Source organism: Asterias amurensis, chromosome 3, assembly GCF_032118995.1.
Source record: "Asterias amurensis chromosome 3, ASM3211899v1".
In the NCBI taxonomy this organism is placed as follows: Eukaryota; Metazoa; Echinodermata; class Asteroidea; order Forcipulatida; family Asteriidae; genus Asterias; species Asterias amurensis.
This window is the reverse complement of record NC_092650.1, coordinates 14,061,833-14,086,971: the sequence shown is the minus strand read 5'-3', so window position 1 is coordinate 14,086,971 and position 25,139 is coordinate 14,061,833. Positions and strand designations below refer to the sequence as shown.

The following is a 25,139-nucleotide window of genomic DNA, read 5'->3' as shown; positions in this document are numbered from 1 at the left end:
AATATAAGCGCAACCCGTTGCAGCCCCCCCCCCCCCCCAACCCCCGTCAACTGTCAGTTTGACAAGTGTGTGGCGCGCCAAAACCTTGGCATTGTTTACCGAACAAACGTGCCGGCAATCCTTGTGTAAAGCAATCAGTGGAACCCATACTCAGCCGACCCTAGAGCGACAATTCTCCTCCAGCCTGGCAATGACTACGGCCATTAAAGCTCCCCAAAACCCAACAGTCGTCGATCCTAGATCGTGCCTAATGTACTGATGAAGGAGATACCACATAAGGAACAATGTAAATATTTACGTTTGAGCCACACATGGTGTCCGTTACACACGGGACTCTTCCGCGATATCAAAAGATGACACATTACAAGTATTTTGTTGCGCAGAACGAAGCAGATGCTGAAACACTTTCACCCGTCTTGATTCTGTTATTTACACTTATCAGTTTCTCGTCAGAAAGATAAGTCACTGGGAATTGCTGCAGTGTAAGGTAATACTCCATAGTATGATTAAAGAAACATCGTGCTCGATAAAGACATGAGTTTAGTAAACGCCTACTGTGTGTGGCAAGATGGGTGTAGATGACTAAACATCATGTTTTGGCTTCTTGTCACGCTTGTAGTTAATAAACTAGCGATTTGTTTCGCAGAAACAATATGCCTGCCCGACTCCTAGTGTTTGATTTATTTTGACACCGTATTTCCGTTTCATTGAAAGAGCTGGCTCCATTCGCCCTCTCAGCTGATTAACCGACTTCGTGCAAAAATCACCAATCTGCCCTTAAAAAAAAAGATACTAATGATGTATTCACATAATGCGCTCCCTAAATAACTACTTCCATTTTTGGCATTTACTTGAATAGTGGAGCCACCATACCCCGGTATGGTACCGCGTGTCCCATAACAGAAAACAATACAATAGCCAATTTATGCACACTTTTTATAGACCTACCGCAATTAATGCATCCTGGAAAACCAAGTACTGGCAGGTATAAACACCAAGTCAACCGAACCATGATTGTTGCTGCTTGGCCTTGGATTTCTCCCAGAATTCTTCGCGCGCCGGTCATGCACATTTTTAACCTCGTTCCCATGGGTGATCGATCTCACGGCGCCATTTTTATCCCAGCATGCCTTGCTCGATCATCGTTAGTGACGAGAGGTATCGATACGGCGCGCTGCCCATGGTAGGAGCTGGCACATTTTGGACATGCATTGGCTTTTGTAGATTCATAAGCATTATGTCACAGTCTAATTGTTTTTTTTCCAGATACGAAGGTTAATAGTCACATTTATGGTGATAGGTTTCATTTGCTAATGGTTAGCAACACTGTATAGATAATGTGCACCTAGACGGGGTAGAAAACTGACAAAAATATATGGATTCGCTCCTTTTATAAACAATTATTATCACGCTGCCACCATCTTGGTTATGTTTCCTGTATCCAACAACGGACTGTAATACTATTTGTACAAATAGGAACCAGACTATCTTTTTCCAGCCCCAGTTTGATTCATACATTGATTTGAATGGGAGAAAATCAAGATGGCCGCACCATTTAAAAGTCTATAGCCCATTCTCTAGAAAGTACCGGTAGCTTTAATTTTGCATGAACTCCTTCTTGTTTCAACCGGGAAAAAACAACACCCACAAATTTCAATAAGGTGAACAATCAGTCATGTTTTTAATCACACTTTCAGAGCAGTAAATTTAATTCACCGGCAACAACCGTCATTTAGTGCACTGTTGAAGACGTTGACCAAATGTATAGTGACTGTGATGGATGGGAGGCATATGCAATTTATTTTCAAATTCTACGGGAAACAGCGGCAACTTTAATGCAAAAACTGCACCAATAAACCATGGATTAAAGAACTACGGAAACCAAGTTACCACTGTTGACAGACTTAATCAAGTTTTTAACTCATGAATGTCATTTTGTTTGTTTGAGGGTTTCTTGTATGAGGGTTTCTGTCATTGATGACCCTTGTTTTCCGAATTATCTGCTGCAGAAGTCAGTACAAACCAGACCCGCAAATCAGGGCCCAATTTCATAGCGCTGCTAAGCACACAAATTTGCTGCAGATGAAATTTCTGCCTTGATAAAAACAGTTTTACCAACCAAATCTCCACATGGTTTTCAGGATGAGCAGCTGAACGACAGCTGAATACCAGTAACAAGCAACATGTAACAAACGGAAATTTGGTTGGTAATCCTGTTTTTATCAAGGAAGAAATTTCATGCTAAGCAAATTTGTGTACTTAGCAGCTCTATGAAATTGGGCCCTGGTACTTTCACCTCTGACAGATTTTGAAAGATTTGCAATAATTGACCATTACCCATTTGTGACGTTTTCGTATTGAAACAATGAGGGTTCCATGCACAATAATCAGCTGTTGGAACTTTATTGTGATTGGGCTGTAGAAGAAGCCTCATCACAATGCACACAACAATGCAATGTTGTCAAAATTATAATGTGATCAGTAAATTCGATTGCATGGTTATAACAGCACCGATTTAAACACCTTTGCTTAAATTAATTATTTATGTAAATGACATCAATTCAGGGAGTAGGGGGACGGACGCGTAATATCGAGCCCAGAGTACACAACCTAATGTCCCATCCGAAGGGCAAATCAATTATGGTAAAAAACATATTGCTCAAGGACACACGTGTAATGACCGGGACTCGAACCCGATCAGAAACACAAGGGCCAGGCAATTTCAGCCATTTCAGATGAAGTTTATAGATGTCAGGTTTTGTTTATAACGGCAGAAAGAAGTATGAAATAATAGCTAGGTTTTGTTAATGGGAGACTTTTGGACGCTAGGTGGCAGCAGACTTACCAGGTAAATTTCCATTGTTTACGTAGTTCTAAGCGGGCGCACATGACCGAGAACAATGGATTTTACCTGGTAAGTCTGCTGCCACCAAGCGTCCCAAAGTGTTTACCTTTGTATACGACACTTTAGGTAGACCGGCGAACGCACCGTATCCAACAGTGGTCGTCGTCATGGTGAGGACAGTTGTCACGCCCAATGACACCCGAGCTGCAGCCTGTCCTATATCAATCCAGAAGGACACCCACGAAATGAGTACCAGCAATGACGTAGGGATGTAGGTCTGGATGACGTAAAAGGTGAGCTCACGAACCAGCGTGAAGCTGAATTCTATGCAGGAAAAGTTAGCTGCGAAAGTTAAAAGAATACAAACAATCTGTTACAAAGTGGACTTCATTTTACCTTTGCAAAAGAAAAAAATGAGTTTAATAAAAGTGTGACTTGAGTAATCAGAACTGGTGAAAGGAGTCCTCTGAGGAACAACTAATGTACGCTGAGTTTGTGAGTGAGTGGAAGACGTGCGACGTGACCGATCTAACATAATCCTCATGATCACATAACGACATGCAATTCTACTCTATAAGATTTGAGGCATTGCATGGTGAGGTATCAATAAATATTTGGTTTGCGGTAACACCATGAATGTATCTATACTTGTCAGGTAGAGTTTGTTCTTTAGAGAACTGTCTTGCTTAATTCTACTACCGCGGAGTAGATTGTTCGGGTGTTCGGGAGACTTCTCAGTTCTGAAAAGAACTGTCTTGCTTGTTAACTATTACCTGGGCGGATGGTACAGAAATAGGCTGGGACTACTTAGCTTTAGGGTCGTACTTAACTGTACTACCGCGGACGATGACTAGAGCAAGCTAGTCGAAACGTTGAGACCAACCCAAGAACTGACTCCGCAGATCTGAGAAGTCTCACGAACACCCAAACAATCTACTCCGCGGTAGTAGAATTAAACAAGACAGTTCTTTAAAGAACAAACTCTACCTGGAAAGTAGATACACACATTGTGTTACCGCAACCAAATATATAATTCTACTCTAGTTATTTATGAGAAGACCGAGTTCTCCAAGAACAAACTCTACCAGGCAAGATACACACATGGTGTTACCGCAAAACCAAATGTATATTTATGATAACTCAGCCATTTTTTTAACTGTGGCATGGGCTTATGGGTTGGGATCAGGCCCCGTTTAGAAAACGTGTACGTTACTATTACCGGGCATCAAACGTGCGGACGGGACGCAATTTTGTTTTCGTACCACACGCTGGCCATCGCAGACACGCAGGAGGTATGGGCCCCTGCACGGATCTTGTCTTAGCCCACGCGGGTGTTTTGACACAATATACTTCGAATCGGAGGTTGTCGCAACTCTCTCAAATAAACACAACGCTGCTGCAACAACTCAGTATTCGCCATTTTGCTCTTTTTCCACAAACTACAAGTCCCATTTTTTAAAATCCTCAATAGGGCCTAGGTATATTTCAAGGACAATCTCAAAGCAGAAAAACCAGCTAAAACTGGTTCGGATAAATCATTCAGTATGAACTAGATAAAGACGCTCGAAAGTAGGGACCCGTCGCCTTCAGATTTTATTTGGATACAAAGAAACGCAATGATTTAAAAATTGAAGTGATATTTTTTTTGTTGAGTGAAGACCTTCATGGAGGATTACACATGCAGAATTATGTCAATGAACCTGCCTGACTTATAGTCGCCCGTGGGAGCATTAAAACTCCCGTTGTGTTACTTTTAAGTATACTCGCAATATTTCGTGAATGTTTAATGGTAACAGCCTATATATCGGACGAACACAATGTGTGCCGCTTTGTCTGCCCCGCGTTTTGTGTGTGCGAATCGGTTTTATTTCCTCAAATTGTAAAGAAATGCCCGACATTACGTTGTTGTTGAGAGTGTTTTGAATATTTTACTTCCTCGTGAAATGTTGGAGTAAAATACATGTACAATGATTTTGGTGCAGCAGAAAATGTACAGACTTATTTAGCGGTTAGCATGACCCAAATGCATCAAAATTAATGCAGATATTGCCCTGCCATTTATTTGAAATTACACCTGCCACCTATTTGAATCATATTAGCCTAGTAAAAACAAATAATTTTTAAATAATTACCTTTCTAAAATAATTAACGTTTTGCGGGTGTGCAATAAAGACAAAATTTAGCGGTAATGGATCTTAACAGAGACGTGAAACACGAGCTCAATGCTTCTGGATATAGCAGTCTCACTACCAGTGCAAGGTCTCTTGAGATAATAGTCTACCAAATTTGCGCTAGTGGTAAAATGGGCAGCAATTAGTAAACCTCAAAGGGACTATTATTTACAGAGATCACCCCAGGTATGGAGGTTGAAAACAACGCGATCAGACTACGGTCCTCGTTGTCTTCTCTTAATATCTTTAATGGCATTAAAGTCTGATTCAAATGACTCGGTTATGAAGGGGGCCCTCAAGCGTTCGATACTTAAAACGTTTATCTGTTGGACTCCCTGCGGGCACAGCGACTGTATGATGTACATTCCAGGGAAGCCAGACATGGGAAGAGTCATTTGAGTAAACATTAAAGTCTGGCCATGTTTGTTTGGGGTTATTTTTTCAGACGAGTCAAGATGAATCAAAGGTACCGGTGCCATCCTCTCCACGAGACTTCAGCGTCCCCCATAAAAAGCAATGTGGTGTGATGATATAAGAGCAGTTTGCCGAAAACAGTCTGCTACAGACGGGGGGGGGGGGGGGGGGGGTAGGGGGAAATAGACCTTACGCATTGACGTCATCCAGCCGCCATCTGTGAGGTCAAACGGTGACGAAACAATCGAAACGCACTTAGATTGGCCAATGAACAACCTCCTTTTGACCTCAAAGTGGGGGCGCCGTACTGAAATGACGTCATGTGCATAAGGTCTACACAAATGGCTAAGTTTTATGATGATCTGGGGTTAAAGGGAAACTACACAGTTATTTTTTGAACCGTTGGAATGTTTTATTTTTGTTGTTAATTGTCCCCGTCCATAATCCCCTTTCACCTACATTTATATGCAGACGACCGACAGTGCAGCTGTCAAACGTCACCTTGGACCAATCAACATTCATATCCAATGAAATCATTGGTTTTGAAAAGCAAGTACCTGAACTTATCCTTGTGGATAAAGATATAATAATATGGTGCCAGTCTAAGTTCAACAGCAATTATTCTTAGAAAAAAAAGTTTACCAGCTCCAGGCCTAACCTTTAGTAGGTCCGGTTGATACTCGGTTTCGGCAGGTTCCAAAAGGAATATACGGTTCCATTGAGTACTGCGGCAGGCTGATCTCCGGTCCCATAACAACTGCACGTTCAGCCGTCCATTGAATTAGAAGCTCATCTTCTGTACTCTGGTCTGTAATAAAAAATGATACAAAGAAGAAGACATCACTCGCTGGCGTTGAGTCTGACATAAAACATGTTTACTAAATTCCCAACATACTTGATCGATTTGCTTTTTTATACTGGTAGTTGGCTTAGCCGTTACTTATTACTCGTCTAGGTTGCGTTACTTCGCATACATGTTCTGCTTCAGAGTTATATATACATTGTTTAACCATAGTCCAAAACCTCTGTGTAGTTATCTACCGTAGCGGTTAGTATTTATTTATGAGTCTATTAATTTAGTGTTGTTTTCCTGCTTTGTTCTGTAATCTTGTATTGGGCACATCCGCCACAAGCCTCGGCTTTTAGGATGAAGCCTCCATGTGATGTGTATGTGAAAATAACTGTTTTATTGATTGATTGATTGATAAGATATTAATTGCAATGTTTATCTTTGTTATTTGGAACCGTACGACCGAGGCAGTGGACACTATTATTGGTAATTATTAGAAGAAGAAAAAAAATTGGTAACAAGCAAGAGAGCTGTTGATAGTATATAAAACATTGTGAGAAACGGCTCCCTCTGAAGTAACCTAGTTTTCGAGAAAGAAGTTATTTTCCACGAATTTGATTTCGATACCTCAGAGTTAGAATTTGATGTCCCGAAATCAAGCATCTGAAAGTACACAGCTTCGTGTGACAAGGGTGTTTTTTCTTTCAATATTATCTCGCAACTTCGACGACCAATTGAGCTCAAATTTTCACTTGTTTGTTATTTTATGCATATGTTGAGTTACACCAAGTGAGAAGGCTGGTCTTTGACAATGACCAGCAGTGTCCACTGTCATACGTATACAATGAAACTACATCATGGCTCATTTCAAAAGGTGGTCATATATCACGTTCAATACACAATTTGAGACAGTAACGCTTCTCATGTAAAATTTGTGGGGCTTTGTGGTGCATAAACACCGAAACCTGGTGAAGAGCACTGGAGAGCTGTTGATATTACAACACATTGTTAGAAACGACCCCTTTTTAAAGTAACGTAGTTTCAGAGAAAGATAATGTTTCAATCACAAATTTCAATCCGAGGAAGGTTTCAGGCATGAAGCCTTTCTCGGGTATTGTGATACTAATCTATGCAACAGGGTGTTTGTTTTATTCGTTATTTCCTTACATCTTCGATGACTAACTTTTCACTGGTTTGTTATTTCATGCATGTCGGGATGCACCAGGTGAGGAAACGTGACTTTGACAATTACCAAAAGTATACACTGCCTTTAAATAGTTTGTCTATTTTGCTGTATTCCTATACAACGCATTCGTTGTTCTTCTCAAAGTCACGGTGAACGAAGTGGGCCTTATGACTGGGGCACCAGACTGTTTTCGTTGTAAGACTCAGTAAATGCAAAGTGTGAAACAGAACACCTACATATCATTAGGGGGTTTGGTCCAGTGGTGTGTGTTTCTCATACGGTAAACTTGCGCTGAAGGAATTGATTCAACAGAGGGCGCTGTCAGACTAAAATTCTACACTATTCGCCGTATGTGGGGGTTTTATCCTATGCCACACCGACAGCTTCGCTCGTCCCCAGCGCCTTGCTTATAGCCGCTGGGGCCGAGCGAAACCGACACCGTGACAATCAATGCATACAATGGACACCGTTTTTTTTCTTGCTTCCAGCTTGCTACGTCTGGTATAGTTCGAGATGTTATAACATTGGTGGTATTATTGACAAGTCGTGTTGTCAGATATAGATTATTCTAATGTAATGTGGCGTAAATTGTTGTTAAATCGAAATTGTCACACAGTGTAAATGCGGTGTAATCCAACTATCAGTTGGTGGTAAGGTAGTCTAACCAAGTGTCATTTTTTGTGACCAAATTGTGTAATCCTTATAACCACATAAGAGTAAAGGGATTGTGTGTAGTCCAAGTATCAATTGATGTAAAGGTTATAGTATACCTTGGTGTTCAATTGGTGTAATCCAAATTTTGTGCAATCCAATTATCATTTGGTGTTAAGTTGGTGTAATCCAAATTTTGTGCAATCCAAATATCATTTGGTGTAGATTTCTGTTGATTCCAAATATCACTTGGTGTACATGCGGTGTAATTCTAATAATATCACTTGGTGTAAGGGTCATGGATATAATAGGCCAAGTATATAACAGGCTTATTACTTTCTGAAAATATGATGTAATATTAACATCATGCGTAAAATATCCATCCAAATATCCATAAAATATGCTATGCTTCATGAATATTTTACGCCGATAAAATACAAAACAATATTGATCTTTTACGTTTAATTTTACACGATGTATTTATATAATTTCAATCTCTGACGAAGACTGGAGATTCGGGTTATATTGTTCTCTTTTCAATTCAATGTTTTCCCTTTGATGAAGAAAATTTAAATTAAATCCAGGTATGAATCGTTCCTTCATTATCTAAGCTTCCTCTGTGTATGATTTCACCTAGTTTCCATATGTGATTGATTTTTTAAAATTTTATCAAGCACTAATTCAATATCGTTTTGAATGAATTTGGCTCATGTTCAATATTGTGCTAGGAAAGGCTGCACAACAGCGGAATGGTCTTTTCTCGGGAATGAATGCCAGAAATATAGAACCAAAACCCACATTCTGACTAAAATATGCCCTTTTCGAAACCACGGCTTCGGCTTGGATTCGGCTCAAGCTAGCTTGGCCCCGCCGGTTGATTTGACAATATTGCGCGTGCTTTGCATGTATGCGCTCAGGGCTTCACACGGAAAAACGGAGCCTCAAGCCGAATCAAAAGCCGAAGCCGTGGTTTCGAAAAGGAGCATTGGCTACCCAGGAGGAGACGAACTTACAGCTTTCAATGGCGGTCTTGCATCTCTGCTTATCCATCGGGAAAGCCTTGAAGTCCATGTGGCAGTACAGCACCAGACTCAATCTATGTGTAAATCAGACAAAAACAAACCGCGGTTATAAAAAAAAACTATTCAATCACAAGATTTTAATTTCATTACACATTGTTACCCACTCTCGTCATGCTATTAGAAATATGACAACAACAAAGAATCACAACAAAGAGGATGAGTAGTATTGACACAGATGTCTAGTACCTTGTCTGCTCTGCATTAAATCACAGTCATCCAACCATCCGTGCAATTGACCTGTGTTATACCTGACTAATAATTAATGAACATTTAATGAAATCATAATTGCATGGGCAAATTGAAATTAATCCGCGCCCGATGTCCCTCGATCCACTACTTGTTTTGCGCAGACTTTCAACTTGTTATAGCGTGTCCCAGCTGGCTCTTAGTACAGATAACAAGACCCGAAGTGCATTATGTGGTAATGGACTCCGGCATTGAGGTGGGTTGTTTCTTCCTTTTATCATGGGGTACAGAGGTGCAAAACATCGGCAAGGTTACCGAGGAAGAAGCACGCTTGTCTCCGGTGATTATTTTAAGACACAGTGATATCATATCTCAACGGGGGCTGTCTACAGCAACCCTGCCCTTATCCACATGCTCCCCGGGGAATTACATAGAGAGCCAATAGCAAGTTATTAATATTTAAGAACAGTGTTTATCTTAAAGGGGAAATGTACTAGTATTATTCATGGTTTATTTATTATAACACTGCTACACAGCGGCTAAAAAGCCGAAATGCACAGTTGTACAATATAGTTTTGTTTTCACACAAAACGTTTAAAGGCATTGGACACTATTGGTAATTACTATAAACAGCATAAAAACATACTTGGTAACGAGTAATGGGAGAGGTAAATAGTATAAACATTGTGAGAAGTGGCTCCCTCTGAAGTAACGTAGTTTTCGAGAGAGAACTAATTTTCCACGAATTTTGATTTGAGACCTCAGATCTAGAACTTGAGGTTTGAAATCAAGCACCTGAAAGCACACAACTTGGTATGACAAGGGTGTTTTTTATTTCATTATTATCTCGAAACATCGAGGACCGATTGAGCTGAAGTTTTCACAGGTTTGTTATGTTATATTATACTAAGTTGACAATTACCAAACTCGTACAGTGTTTTTGAATCTGAGTCTGGCATAAGTCTTTCTCAGCATCTGAAACGCACACAATTCTATGCCATAAAGGTGTTTTTCTAGCATCCGAAGACCAATTGAGTAAAAATTTTCACAGGTTTGTTATTTTGTGCATTTGCTGGGATACATCAAGTGAAGATACTGGTCTTCAACAAATACCAATAGTGTACACTGCCTTTTACTTTATATTATGGTGTCATTGGAAATACAGAACGCACACCGTAACACCATTGGTGTTGTCACGTAGCTACAGAGGCGAGAATCAAAATTCAAAGTTTAAATTTCGGTTTTCATACAAACAAGTGTGCACAGTTGTTACTTAAACTTTGGCAATTAACCTATTGCTTGAACACTTGATGGCCCAATCCGGGTTTATTACATTCCCGAAAACAATGTTGCAACATCACGTTTAAGAAATAAGCCCAGTATTAATGGGTTGAACAATATTGCACGCTCGATCACTTTGCGCAACATTGTACCGGAATAATGTTCTTTCACTATGTGTCACCCACTGATCAATCTTTATGAAAATGCTCATTTGCTTATTTGAAATGCTCACATGCACTCCATTAGATTCCAATCTAAGTAGGATTTGAAACTTTGCATGGTGGAAATACGATAAAGGTTTGCGGTAACACCATGTATTGACTATCTCTATAAAATGAGTTGGGATGGTTCTGAAAAGAATCGTTGCAATGCGTTGGTTTCAACTCGACGTTTCGAACATGCTCTGCATGATCGTATTCTGGAGAAAGATTCCAATCTATTTATTCCTTTCACATAGCACCGCCCTCAACCTTTCAGCAACACTCTTTTCTTTGCGCTTTCTGTGTATGGAATGTAGAAGGGCGTATTGACCATTTGCATTGGTCGCCATCTTTAATAAAACGTGCTCGCGTGAAAGGCTATCATTGGCTGAGAGTTGTGCGCAGTCGCGTACACGCGTGCCTTTTCCCATTGTTTTACATCAAAGATGGTAGTCGATGACGCCACGTTTAATCCATCCAAGTCTTCACGATTAACCTTCTCTAAATAATTATAACAAACTTCCAACGATAATATTTGCCCCCATATTAGTTGTGTTTGATTATCGTGTGTATGTACTTGTTGTAGGACAAAAAAAAAATGTCCACAGATTTACACTAAACTTACACAAATTGAAGAAAATGATAGCAAGCTTCCCTGAAAATATTACGTGCTGAGGTGCTAAACTTTGGATGGGTTCGACATCCTTAGTGAACTTACCGTGAAAGGTATATATTTATGTTCTCTCAACAAGTTGGCAGTGGTGTATTACTTGTTACTTTAACTGTATCTTTCTTGGGGCCTTTAAATCAGCATTAGGTTCAAACCAACGATGCCTGAACATTTAAATCAAAACATGTCCATGCATCAGTAAATACGCTGTCCCGAGTTTGGAAATCAGTGCTGTCTAGACTGCCTATTACTGAACAATGTATTCACTCATCAGACAAACATGGGGGATATTGGCGTAATTCTCTGAGGCTGATTGTTTCGCGCCAAATTTGGTTGCCTCTGGCCCATGCGGCCTCACTTCAAACATGGCGAGTCACTCACATACAAATCCTCGAATCAGTTTACATTATGACATGGAGATCTTGTGGGATGAGGGAACTTTACAAGTCGGAGTTGAGAATTTTTATCTTAAATAAGCAGGAGCCCTAACGGCGTAAATAGCGACTTTCATGGTTTTATCACGACTCAACTGCTGTCATGTATTAGAGTTTGGTTAGAAAGTTTACTTTGCTAAAATATTCTTTTTTAACACAATATAAACTGAAATTCAAAGTAAATTGTTCTACAACCTCAGTGCGGGGATCTACGTGTGGCACGACAAATAAATGTAACCCAACGCTGTACCTTGTTGTATCTCTAAATTTAGCAAATAATTAAAGACCGTGATTTAAATGTAGCCCTAACATTGTACACACATTAAGCATGTGGTGTAGAGGTAGCCTCCACCTTTTTATTCTTAAAGGCAGTGGACACTATTGGTAACTGTCAAAGACTAGCCTTCACAGTTGGTGTATCTCAACATATGCATAAAATAACTAACCTGTGAAAATTTGAGATCAATCGGTCATCAAATATGCCAGATAATATTGAAAGAAGAAAACACCCTATAATCACACGAAGTTGTGTGCGTTTAGATGGTTGATTTCGAGAGGTCTCGAAATCAAATTCGTGTAAAATTACTCCACTTCAGAGGGAGCCGTTTCTCGCAATATTTTATACTGCCAACCTCTCCCCATTACTCTTTACCAAGTGAGGTGTAATGCTAATAATTATTTTGAGTAATTACCAATAGTGTCCACTGCCTTTAATGTAGCCCGGGATTCAAATGTAGCCCCCGTCCTTGTACCAGATTTTCCCCGGGATTTAAATGTAGCCCGACCCGGTAGCCCGAGGTATAAATGCATAGCCTCAAGCCCGTACCTAATTGTAACTAGGGGCAAAATGTAGCCTATTACTGCACCAATGTTTTCTTTCGGTTCTAAATGTCACCCAACCATCTCAATGCAACCCAAAATCTGAATATATAGCCTCAAACTTGTACCTAAGTGTCCCTTAGCCCAGATCTTTTGTAGCCCCAACCTATATTTTGTAAGTGATGCGAAATGGAACCCCAACCATGTAAACCAAACCTAACTGTAGCCCCGAAACTTTAACCAAAAACGACGTAACGCTCCAAGTCCGGGCTACATTTAGGCACCACACAGGCGTTGACTTGGTACTGCAATCTGTAGTTCATATAATCGTTGATTATGTTTGTAACAACCTGAAGCCTTTAAATATGGTTACAATAAGAAAGTCCATCCTCTGAGAAGCTTGTCTTATTACGGTGGTTATAAGTGAGTCATTAATCTTTGTTGTTTTGAATTATCCATTCATGCATGATGATTAATATCAGCCATTATCCAGCCTTAATAATTGGCAGTCAAGTACATGGATTGGGTCGAATAAAGTTTAATTTCCGGTTATACCAAATAGTTTCAAAAACCTTCACTTCGCGACTACATGAGGAAGTCTGACGGAACAAAAGGTTATCAGCCAAGGTGGGGGGGGGGGGGCAACTTCGAAGCGCTCCCGGGTCACCTGTGCTTTGGCTGTGTGTCCCACCCCCTTCGCCCCCGCCCTAACTACGAAATCAAATTTACCTTTAAAGCCTTCTGCCCTTCCCCAATTTCCACACGTTAACAGATTATTTCCCGCCAACGATTGGGAAGTGTTTGCTTAACCCTGTATGGAAATCCTTGGCCCGTGTCGTGTGTGAGTGAGAAACTCCGACCAGTGTCCCTGGCCTGTTTGCCCAGGCAGAATCAAAACCCAGCCTCTTTTTTGTAATAATCTAAAGATACTGGACACTATTGGTAATTGTCAAAGACCAGTCTTCTCCCTTGGTGTATCTCAACATATGCATACGATAACAGACCTGTGAAAACTTGAGCTCAATTTGTTGTCGAAGTTGCGATATATTAATGAGAAACAAAAAACACCCTTGTCACACTAAGTTGTGTGCTTTTCAGATGATTGATTTCATGACCTAAAATTCTAATTCTGAGGTCTCGAAATCAAATTCGCGGAAAATTACTTCTTTCTCTAAAAATACGTCACTTCAGAGGGAGCCGTTTCCCACAATGTTTTTTTACTATCAGCCTCTCCCCTTTACTCGTTGCCAAGTATGGTTTTCAGTAATTACCAATAGTGTCCACTGCTTTTAACATACACCACGGATTTCCTTACCCATTCCTTTGGACAAATAATGCCATCGGAAATGTATGTAAAAGAAAAACTTCATACTAATATAGAATGATGATAGTTTAATGCAAAAAACTCACAAGTGGAACAACCACTGTTGTTGTACACTGACTGTGTTTTTCGTAGGACCTTCTTTTCCCTCATTAATTAACATTCTGCCGTCACTTTACCCGGCAATTATACTAACATCCTGCAAATGTTAAACATTAGTGAATGAAATGACGCCGCCACAGTAACAGAAGTATGGTACAATGGGTGGTAGAGTGTGATCTGGGCCCAATTTCATAGAGCTGCTGAGCACAAAAACTTACATAGCATGGAATTTCTTCCTCGATAAAAACAAGATTACCAACCAAATTTCCACGTGATTTTCAGGATTAAGCAAACAACAGCTGAATACCAGTAACAAGCAATATGCAACAAATGGAAACTTGGTTGGTAATCCTGTGTTTATCAAGGAAGACATTTCATGCTGAGCAATTTTTCTTTGCTTAGCAGCCCTTTCTATAGTGATCTCGACTCTGACCCCTTTCCCTCACTACTAAGAAATTCACTGATGCCTATCACCCTTTTCACATAGGGCAAGGGTACTATCACATCAAGACACTGGATTCCTCGGCTGGGTTGCAGCCACCATTTAATATAGGATGTTTATACATCGAGAGATGATCCAAGCCAAGGTAATTCTCTATTGACATAAATCTGGACGCAAAAAGCATTAGGCGATAATATCTTTCCCACAACTACGGTATGCTATAACTTCCATCGCGATTCCAGATTTAACACACTGCTACTTCGATATGGAAAGTGGTTGGGCGAGATTCCATCAATGTTGGGACCTTTGATGCCAATCTAACAAAAAATAAAAAGATTCAGATGGAATCACACAAGCCGTGCCTGAGATCTATCTTACGGTCAAGAAGTCCAAATCTTTGAATCTATTCACTGTCCAGAGCCCAATTTCATATAACTGCTAAGCACGAAAATTTGCTTAGCATGTAATTTCTCCCTTTACAAAACAGGATTACCAACCAAATTTCCATTTGTTGCATATTGCTTGTTACTGATATTCAGCTGTTGTTTGCTTGTCCTGGAAATCACGTGGAATTTTTTGTTGGTAATCCTGTTTTTAATAAGCTTCATGCTAGCAAATTTGTTATGCTTAGCAGCTCTATGAAATTGGGCTCAGAAATCAAAACTTTTTGCTTTCTTTAGTTTACATTGTAGGCTGCTCCTTTCGGAACACATTAAACATACAACTTCAATTAAGAGATTTTATTTCATGCCACACCATACTTCGTTTCGTTTTAAAGCTACAATTTTAAGTACACTGAATACGTGTATAGGATAGGGGTTTATAAAATATCATTTCGGCTTACCCTATACAGTGTTGTGCACTCATTCAACAGAATCATTGTTCAAAAGAATAACAGTTGATTAAAACAGTCGACTGGTTCTAAACTCTCAAAGTATGCTTCGCATCAAAAGGTTTCGTACCATGGACGAGACAGTTTGAAATTACCTTTCTCGTATATTGTCGTTCAAATGCACGGCCACGTAGAAACGTGCCCCTAGTCATATCGGGTTATATTCAAGGCTCGTGTCTTTTTGTTGTCTCGACATGTACCTCCCTAATCGGTTTTGAAGAACACATGAACCCTTGTTAAAAGATCATTCAGCATGCATCATGAATAAAATGTCCTACTGTAGCAAGATTCCAAGAACATTTTCAAGGAATGACTATGTTCCCTGAGGCATAGGGTCGCCCTTTTGGATGTCTCTTCAAAGTAAACATGAAAACGTGTCGCTCTCTCTCTCTCTCTGCTGGGATTTCCATCATCGTGCAGAGGACGTTAAAGCGAAGATGTTTGAACTTGTGAATAATAAGAAATAACTCAAATAGTACACTTGCGGGTACAACCGTGTAATAAATCACCTTTGAGTGAGCGTTGGCTCTGAAAAGAGCCGGTTTGGTCTCGACGTTTCGAAAAGTATTTTATATACTCTGCTCGTCTTCAGAAGGAAAGGAAGAAAAACTACAATGAGCAGAGTATACTGTTTGAAACGTCAAGACCAAATCAATTCTTTTTAGAGCCATTACTTTGAGATTATTACCTGGTAATACCCGCAAATTTACAATTTATTAATAGGTGATTCTTAAGGAAGCTATAATAACGTCTGGTGGTACACACTTTTGGTTAGAAGCCTACAGCACCTTTCGATAGTGTTCAGCATTTATAAAGATCATTTGACTTATAAACTTTGTGGTTTTTATGTATTTGTTCAAATTTGATTCTGAGAAGCGTTACTATCGTTACGCTGCTCAAAATTTGTATTCATATAGTAGTTGTTTTCTTTCCTTTGTGGGCCTAATATTCGCTCAAGACTTTCGGCGCACCTCGAAAACGCAACCTCCCTTTTAAACGAGATGTTCACATGTAAGAGTTATTAGAATTGCATACCTTTGCCTTTATAGGGGGACTGAAATGTGTTATAATAATTTTTTTTGTGGTTGCCAGAAACAAAACACACATAAAACGAAATCTATACATATATATGGTGCAACTGGTTCTTATCATCAAGATAAATATCTGCCTCTGCTCCTTTGTCACTAGAGGTACAACGGAATTTTAAATCTCATTTCATTCCAATCATGCTGCATATTTTCCTCGACAAATTTAGGTCTTCCTAAAAAAAATACCGTCACATTTTATTTCAATAACATATTAAACTGTTTGGATCTGGACTCTTCCAGAAACACTGACAAAATATTCTTTGGTACCCCCCTAAAAGCAAAGAAAATAAGCCAAGAAAAAATAATTCCGCTGCAACAAGTTTTTTATTTTTTTTTAATCTGATATTTCACTAGGTTTAGTATAGGTTTTCTCGGCCAATTTCGGAAGAGAGCAGCCAATTTAACCATCAAGCTCTTCTGTTTCGCGCGCAATCGAATGCTACTGAAAAAAGGTCATTCGATTCCGTTTTATGATTAGTCAAATGTAATGTTTCGTCATTCGATTTAATAAAATAATCATTCAATTTAACAATTCATCAAAGCAGCATTCAAATTCGCAGTCGCTTCTTGAGGCGTGTGTGTCTCGAAAAAAGCAGGCCAATACACTAAATTGATGATAGTGCTAAAGGAATTTGACTCGACTCAAAAACGAAATTGAATGGCCGAATTCTGAATTTGAAACGCAGTAACAACTGGAGAGGCAAAACAGCTTTAATTCGAACGCATGAAAACGAAATCGGCTGCTCATTTGCCGAAATGTGACCGAGAAAACCTATATTCAACCGATTTCCACGCGGCTTTTCATCAAACCGCCAGAAACACAGTTTGTTGTTGGTAATTTTGAAAAGCTTGACGGGCAGGAAAAAATATGTCAGCCACTGCTCCAATAATTTGTCATCTTTGTTTGTATTACGATTTGTACCGTAACCTCTTACGTTGTGTAAGCAATTATTCTGGGAAGGGTACCACTGTGTTTCATATTATATCTTGGGTAAACATAGTCACGATGAAGTATAGAATTGGTTTCAGGGGAAGATATTGTACTGTCAAAACAAATATGCCTGCATTAGTTTACAAAAAAACTCAACCGGCCACAACGTGTTAATTTGCACAGATTTCAGCTGCAACGTCTCAAAGGTAATGACAGGAAAGTATTGTGTCATTAATCATTACCACCAGACCCTGATTGACTGCATCCTTTTCGTGATAAACTATTCGTTTGTTTCACACGACTTGAGTGCACTCGGTAGATTATAGCAATAGTTATGTCGATTGCAAAATCTATCTGGTATGGTGTTACTGCAAACCAATATGTATTGACACCTCACCATTCAATGCCTAAAATCCCATAAAAATACACTCATTCTTAATAGTGCAACCGTGTGGAACATAATTTTGTAGTTTCCTTTGTCCATGCACTACATAAACTTCCTTGTGGACCCATCCAAGTCTTAAGAATTCACATATAAGCCAACATAAAAAAATAAATTGCTGATCGTCCCCGCCCGACCGTTCAAAACCCCACGACCCCATTTTATTTCCATGTCTGGATATCTCTTTATACTTTTACTGCCCAGATTTTTCAGCTGATATTTTATTCAAAATGCACAAGTTTGAAAAGAAGGTTTTTATTCATGTTGGCAAAGCAAGAACATTTCTTCAAATATTTACTTGGGCTACACTGTGTTTAGTTGTTTGAAAAAGTTTACAGAAAATGTCATCTAGGAATTAAATTTGTTTGACAAAACTATTGCAAACATCAAAATCACACAAACACTCTGTTTAATGTGATTGTGATGATTTCTTTATTCTTGATTTCATATTTGGCATGTCAACAAAACTTACTATAAAAAAACTCCCTCCCCACTCCGCAAAAAAGGACGATCAACAGTTTATTTTATTTTATGTGGCCTATATAGTCCTTCTTTTATCATCTTTCCCCCTTAGTCTCCACAAGGTACCGCAAATGAGCACACCGTCGCACTACTAACAATTAACTTCATCGGCCGTTCAAGTGTCACGTTTTGGTATGACGTATGACCAAATTATAGTTTATACTATTTGCATTGTCATTTAGCTCACAATCGTTCCATCAAAATACCTTCAATATATTTCCAGAATGAAAATAATCAAGTTATTTTCCATAATCATCTTAGCCGTGAGACTGTTAGTCCGGAATCTTCCTCGCGGTGCTATCTTAGAGCACTTAGAAAACGCAGCCCGGAGCCAGACTTAAAATCACAATCGAATAATTTGATCAACAAACTGTGCGAAACATGCGTCTAATTTTCACCACAAGCAGAAGTAACAGTCGAAATAATAAAACTCGCCCATAAGGTGGGTTCTCCCGTTGACAATCCCTTAAAAGAATTCCCAAAAGATACGAATCACATTATAGCGTAAATTGAGATTTCATCAAAGCAGTGATTTTGGTCTCTCGGCACTGATTTTTCTTTCCTCTATTTTTTTGCACAGGGGCATCTTGTGGGTCGATTTTGATGGAATCAGTTTGAAGAAGGTTCTTAAAAGCATGATTATTGGTGCTTGATCGGACGCGATAAACACATAGTGTACGGTTGCTCATTTTCTTATCTTTTATTTTACTTGATCACAGAGAAACACCAATCTAGAACACTCCATTATGAGGCAAAATCATACAACACTGCTTCCTATATTAAAAGCCATTTTACGATATGGTTGACACATTACTAGAGCACTATTTAGTTTGGGTAAATCTGTCCACGTTATGTACACCCAAACCAAACAGTTGAGTCCTATAGTGAATGTCTATCATACCTCTTTCAAGAGGAATGTCAATTCCTACCTTCAGCTCCACTGAGTTTCTGCATGTCTATGTTTTCTTCCTTGTAGCCCTTAACCAAGAGTGGCTTTTAGCCTTGTTTTGCGCGACTTGCATTAAAAAAAAAAAAATAAAAAAAAGGCAAATTCCGGAACGCCAAATAAAAAAATTAAAAAAATAAATAAACTAACGGGCACTTAGAAAACACAAAACACCATTAAACAGTTTCCCCAATACGTAACCATGCAGTTTTCCTTACTATTTCGATTCCCCAATTAAAGTTTCCAATCGATTTGCTGCATCGTAGATTTCTGAAAAACTACAGACGAAGGGGTGCGTGTAAATCAACAGTTTAAGTCCATTTTACGGTCCATGTTGTACCACGTGTGTCTGTCCATAGGTTAGAAAACAAAGGGATCTCGCTTAACCTTCTACTTAAATGTTACCATTAACTTGCTGCTTATTATTATTAAATCATTGTTTACCTAATATATCATACCTCTTTGCATTTTGTAATTTCGAAAATGTGCATTATTGTACTAAATTGACAGCATTGAAATAAATGTTACTGAATTGAATTGAAATGAGCGCGAGGCTTGTGTTTGATTATGCGCTTTAATCTTCGAGACCACTTATTTGATGTTGTTTATTTACTGTTGACTGCGAAGATTGCCGTGACTAAGATAATAGTGTGGATGACCTTTTGCTTTGCTTTGCCGCGAGCCAGGGGCAACACAACTACATCTGACCTATATATAATATGTACAAAACGAGGATGATCTATTGCCCCAGGGTTATGCGGGATCCACATCTACCTACTCGTACCTTTTCGGAAAAACAAAAGTCTTGTTTTGAGCAGTAGTTCATAAAACATCCCCTGGGTGTTGCGATCTATCAACATCTCGAATGCAAGCTGAACTGTGCGGATTTCCAGTATGCACAAAATGGAATGATTAGGGTTTTTGTCGTCCGTAAGTATAAAGTTAATTTGTGTACGGCACCAACACTTGCCCGACACCCAACAAAATAATAGCCTATACCATGTATCCAAGCGTACAAGTTTCTCCGTACTTACGCGTAGGACTCTTAAAGTGATGTAGCCAGGGGCCAATTTCATAGAGCTGCTTAAGCAAACCATTTGCTTAAGCACGAAAACAGCTCGCTTATTTTTCACATGTTACTGGCAAAAATGTCATGCCATATACATTGCTTATGACTAGTATTTAGCTGTTGTTTACTTAGCATAACAATTGCGTGGATTCTTGGCCGGTAAGCTGATTTTACTAAGCAAGGATTTTTTTGCTTAAGCAAAATTTTGTACTTAGGCAGCTCTATGGAATTGGTATCAGATGTAACTTGGCTATACTTTGTAAAGGGTATTGGCGAAGTTTAGGCGTGGGCTTTAAGGCACTTATGACGTGGTAAGCGTCACACAGTTGGGATTAAGTTGTGTATGATTTTATATGCTTAGTCTACATATTTTTACGGAAGAAAAAAAAGGGAAACATGAGTCGGGAATACTTTTTCGCTTAGCCATTTCAGCAACAAGTGAGTAACTATTGTTGCTTGTGTACAACATCTCGAATGCAATCTTTGTCTTCTAAGGTATTGAGTTAATATTGGTGTAAGGCACCTACACTTAGCCCGACACCCAACAAAATGTCGCCAGGACTATAAACAACCTAAACCAAACCCGAGCATACATATTGCCCCGTTCGTACTTCAACGTAAAGTAAGGACTCAAGTGTAGCCCGACTTACTCTAGCCCGAACCTAACCTAAAGGATATTGGCGACATTTAGGCCTGGGCTATATTTAGGCACTAATGACGTGCTTGAGTTACAGTATAGGCCCAGATTAAACTTGGATATTGGGCTAGGCGTCACACAGTTGTGATTAATTAATTTGTGTATGGTTGTTTATGCTTAGTCTATATATTTTTATGGTGGGGGGGGGGTGGCGGGGGTAGAAAATGAAACATGGGAATACTTTTTCGCTGTGCCATTTCAACAACAAGTGAGTAACTATTATTGCATGTGTACAGCATAACCTTTGCATTATTTATTTCCAATAAAACATAGGCTCTGATCGTTTCTGGTCCTGCTTCTAACATATTAATGAGATGTTTGGTCGGGTTGGCGTAGTGGGTGAATCTTTCATTGCCTTCTATCTCTATGGAACACCCGGTTCGGTTCACATCAGGCACTATGTTGATTGGGTTCTCAGTCCCGACTAAACCTTATTGCGTGGGTTTTTCCTTGAATAATTATCTCCGGTTTTCCTCCCACATTTTAATCTTAACTTCGTTCCTTTTCTTCTCTCCGTTGCGTTTCCAGCCTGTACAGTGACTAAATTCGCTTTTCTGTGAGTCCTTTGCTTCACAAGCAGATGTAATGAAGTGAAAACTAAGCATTGGGGCACGGGTCGTGCGATGAAGTGTGCACCAATAGCTGATACAATGAGCGGTGGTTGTCTTAGACTTGACTCAAGTCCAAAATCCCGTGCCATCCTCAGGAAACTACACTGCATTTCCCCCAATCTGTTCCGCATTCTCGGGGCCATATTTTGTCGGCGAGCGCGCACTGTACTGTATTCAACGGGTTGTTCCGTAGTTGGGGTGATAGCTTCAGGGACCTCTCACACGAGAATGGGACTCGAATCAAGTCTATGGTTGCCTTAGCCTTCATCCGAAACCTTCGTCGAGACTCAGACAAAGTACAGACATAAAAACAAGTCAGTTTGGTAAAAAATAATACAACAACAGGCGGCCTGCAAAGTGAATGGGTGAAGTTGACACCGCTAAGAAAAAAACATTGCATAGCTACAAAAGGACAGGGCAATAGCTACATGCACTGCAGCCGAGTTCACGAGACGCTTGGATTATTCCTAGCCTATCTCGAGTTAGGATGAAAACCCGTCCTATGTTGGGATGGGTTCAATGCGTCCTAACTTCTATGGATACGGAACGTAACTAGTCCTTAGTCCTAGGATTAGTTCTAAGTTAGGAAGAGTTTGGTGAAAACGACGGCTGGACACTTTCGGTAATTACTCAAACAATTCGCATAAAAACTTTACATGGGAGCTGTTGATAGGAAGTAAGTATAAAACATTGTGAGAAACGGCTCGCTCCGAAGTAACCTAGGTTTTGAGAAAAGGGTAAATTCCCACTAAAATATTTGAATCTGAAAAATAATCTGAGAAAGCACGCAACTTTGTGCAATCCTTAGCTGATACAATGAGCGTTGGTTGCCTTAGACTTGACTCAAGTCCCAATCCTGTGCCATCCCCAGGAAGCTACTGTTTTATGATGCTCTGCATTCCAAAACCTGTTCCGCATTCTCGGGACCACATCTTGACGGCGAGCGCGCACTAAACTGTATGCAACTTGGAATACCAATTGACGTTAATTTTGCACAGGTTTTGTTTTATGTTAAAGGGCCTGTGGTGGTATACACCAAAATTAGAATACAGTACTAGTATTTGACAACTACCAAACGTGTCCAATGTCTTAAATGATTTAACATGTACTTACTTCATACTGTAGAATATATCTCCATTGGGGTAAATCCTGATCAGTCTGTTATGTACAGTGACAGCGTGGAAGCTTGCCCGTTTCTCATTGGCGAAGAACAGGTCTGGTACCCAGATTCGTTCAGCAACTCCCATTCCAGAGGAGATGACGGGGAGGGAGGAGAAATTGGCGTAGGCCAGCCGTGGGTCGTTCCAAGTCTCTTCCAATAGTATAGTCATACCGTAATCCTGCATGAAATGCAATATAAAAAAAATTACACATTTGGCAGTATGGTAAGATTGATCTTAAAAAAAAAACCATACAGCCCGACTGTTTTCAACGTGACCGTTAGAGCTGGGGTGGATTTCACAAAGAGTTAGGACTAGTCTTATCTCGAGTTAGGACCAGTTACCCGTCCTAACTTAGGACCATCCATGCAATTTGTATATCTCCTATAGGTCCTAACTCTTTGTGAAATCGACACCTGGAGAGGTGGCTGACAATGTGGTGTGCGTCATGGTGTTCGTAATCCTTAAATACAAAATAATGCGGCACAACGAAGTTTTTTCCTTTTCCAAGAAAGTTAATGAGTTGTTTAAAGGCATGGACACCTTTGGATAATATAGTCAAAAACCAGTATTTCCACTTGGTGTATCCTAACAAAAAAAATTCAGCAAATAACAAATTTGTGAAAATTTAGACTCATTGGTCATCGACGTTGCGAGATCATGATGGAAAAAAAAAAACCGGCCTTCGTGCACAAATTTGGGAGCTGATAGCCTAATACAAATGCTTCAGGCCTGAAGTATTTTCATGCGCTATGTTTTAATGGTTGAGTGAGATATTACCTCTTTCTTAAAAACTACAATACTTCAGAGGTAGCCTTTTTCCCAAAATGTGTTTTACTATAAACAGTTCTCCATTGCTCGTATACCAAATATATACACAATTTGAGTAATTACCAATATTGTCCAGTGCCTTTGGACACTTTCGGTAAACAGTTTGTCCAAAGGCCCACATTTCGTGTTTTACAACTTATACATAAAATTACAAACCGGGAGAAAATAACGGGAAAGCCCACCCTTGTTTCCGCACGTTTCGCCGTGTCATGACATGTGTTTACTATAATCCGTAACTCTCGATGTCGAGAATTGATAATTGTTTTAATGTTTTCCCAAAAAGTAAAGCATTTCATGGAATAATATTTCAAGAGAAGTCTTTTACCATTACCTTCTGTAAACCCTGTAAGTTATTTGTAAATCTGTGAACTTTTGTTTTTCTGTTCCGAAAGTGTATAATGGCTTTATTAATAAATAATGTATTGTTGAACATGTTAAACGAAAAAATCATGGTCGTTTTTCATTACTGCAGTGGTGAATCATCCCTTTTCAATAAGTCACCCCCGCCCCCATGATCAAATTTTGGAGCCCATTGCACAAGCAAACAAACCTTAGAAACACTACCATCAGGCGCATGACATTCTCAATTTACACTCCCACATGACCCTTTTACACCACAGAAAGGCTTGACCCTGTTCGTAGACATCTAAGTATGTCAGGCGTCTTACTTCCTCTAATACATCCTCAGCAATGTAACCACATCGATACTATAGAAAGGGAAGGTCTATACATGGCCAAGTTTGGTATCAAGAATCAGAAACTCAAACTGCTAATGCACATTGGAGCAACGACAATGATACTGAGATAGCATCATAGTATACCAGTATTGACTGCTTCGAGTGATGTGGTTAAAGCTAGCCCTATATATGACTCTTCGTCTGAGCTATCACACTGTAGTTTAATACCAAAAGTGAAAGGCCGACAAGGCTAACTCCCGGCATGGTCCTCGGCGCGTTCTATTTCCCCGGGGCGAATAGCACAAGTAGAAGCTGTCAATTTGTCATGTTACACCTCCGTACGCTATAGCTTTGACGTCTAGGTACTGTACCAAGAAGCTGCAGTTGCTACGGGCTTACTACACTGGTTGCTATGAATATAGTACATCTGTTGTATGCGGTTGCTACGGGTTAGTTTGTCGAGTCCGTGCGTCTTTCGAGAAAGTTAGGACATAACGAGTGACGTGCTTGAAACCAATCATAAGGCATAATAAATGTCTGTTTTTGTAAAGGTGTTTTTAAAGTTTTTTTAAGAAGTGTAGCTGTTACGACCATGCAGGAAGAGTTACACTGACCATATGGGCAACGACCGGCAATACCGGTGATTGACGGGCTATTAATGTTGTAGACACGGCAAATA

At 39.6% G+C, this 25,139-nt stretch overlaps 1 protein-coding gene across 1 annotated transcript in view; it reads right to left on the bottom strand.

Moving 5' to 3' along the window:
* LOC139935069 (glycine receptor subunit alpha-4-like) overlaps window positions 1–25,139 on the bottom strand; it is a 162,408-nt gene that overhangs the window by 6,175 nt on the left and 131,094 nt on the right. The window contains exons 4-7 of the mRNA XM_071929525.1: window positions 22,906–23,132; window positions 9,071–9,153; window positions 6,089–6,238; window positions 2,952–3,187 (exon numbers count right to left, since the gene is read on the bottom strand). Of these exons, the coding sequence (XP_071785626.1) occupies window positions 2,952–3,187; window positions 6,089–6,238; window positions 9,071–9,153; window positions 22,906–23,132 (696 nt within the window). The remainder of the gene's footprint in view (window positions 1–2,951; window positions 3,188–6,088; window positions 6,239–9,070; window positions 9,154–22,905; window positions 23,133–25,139) is intronic.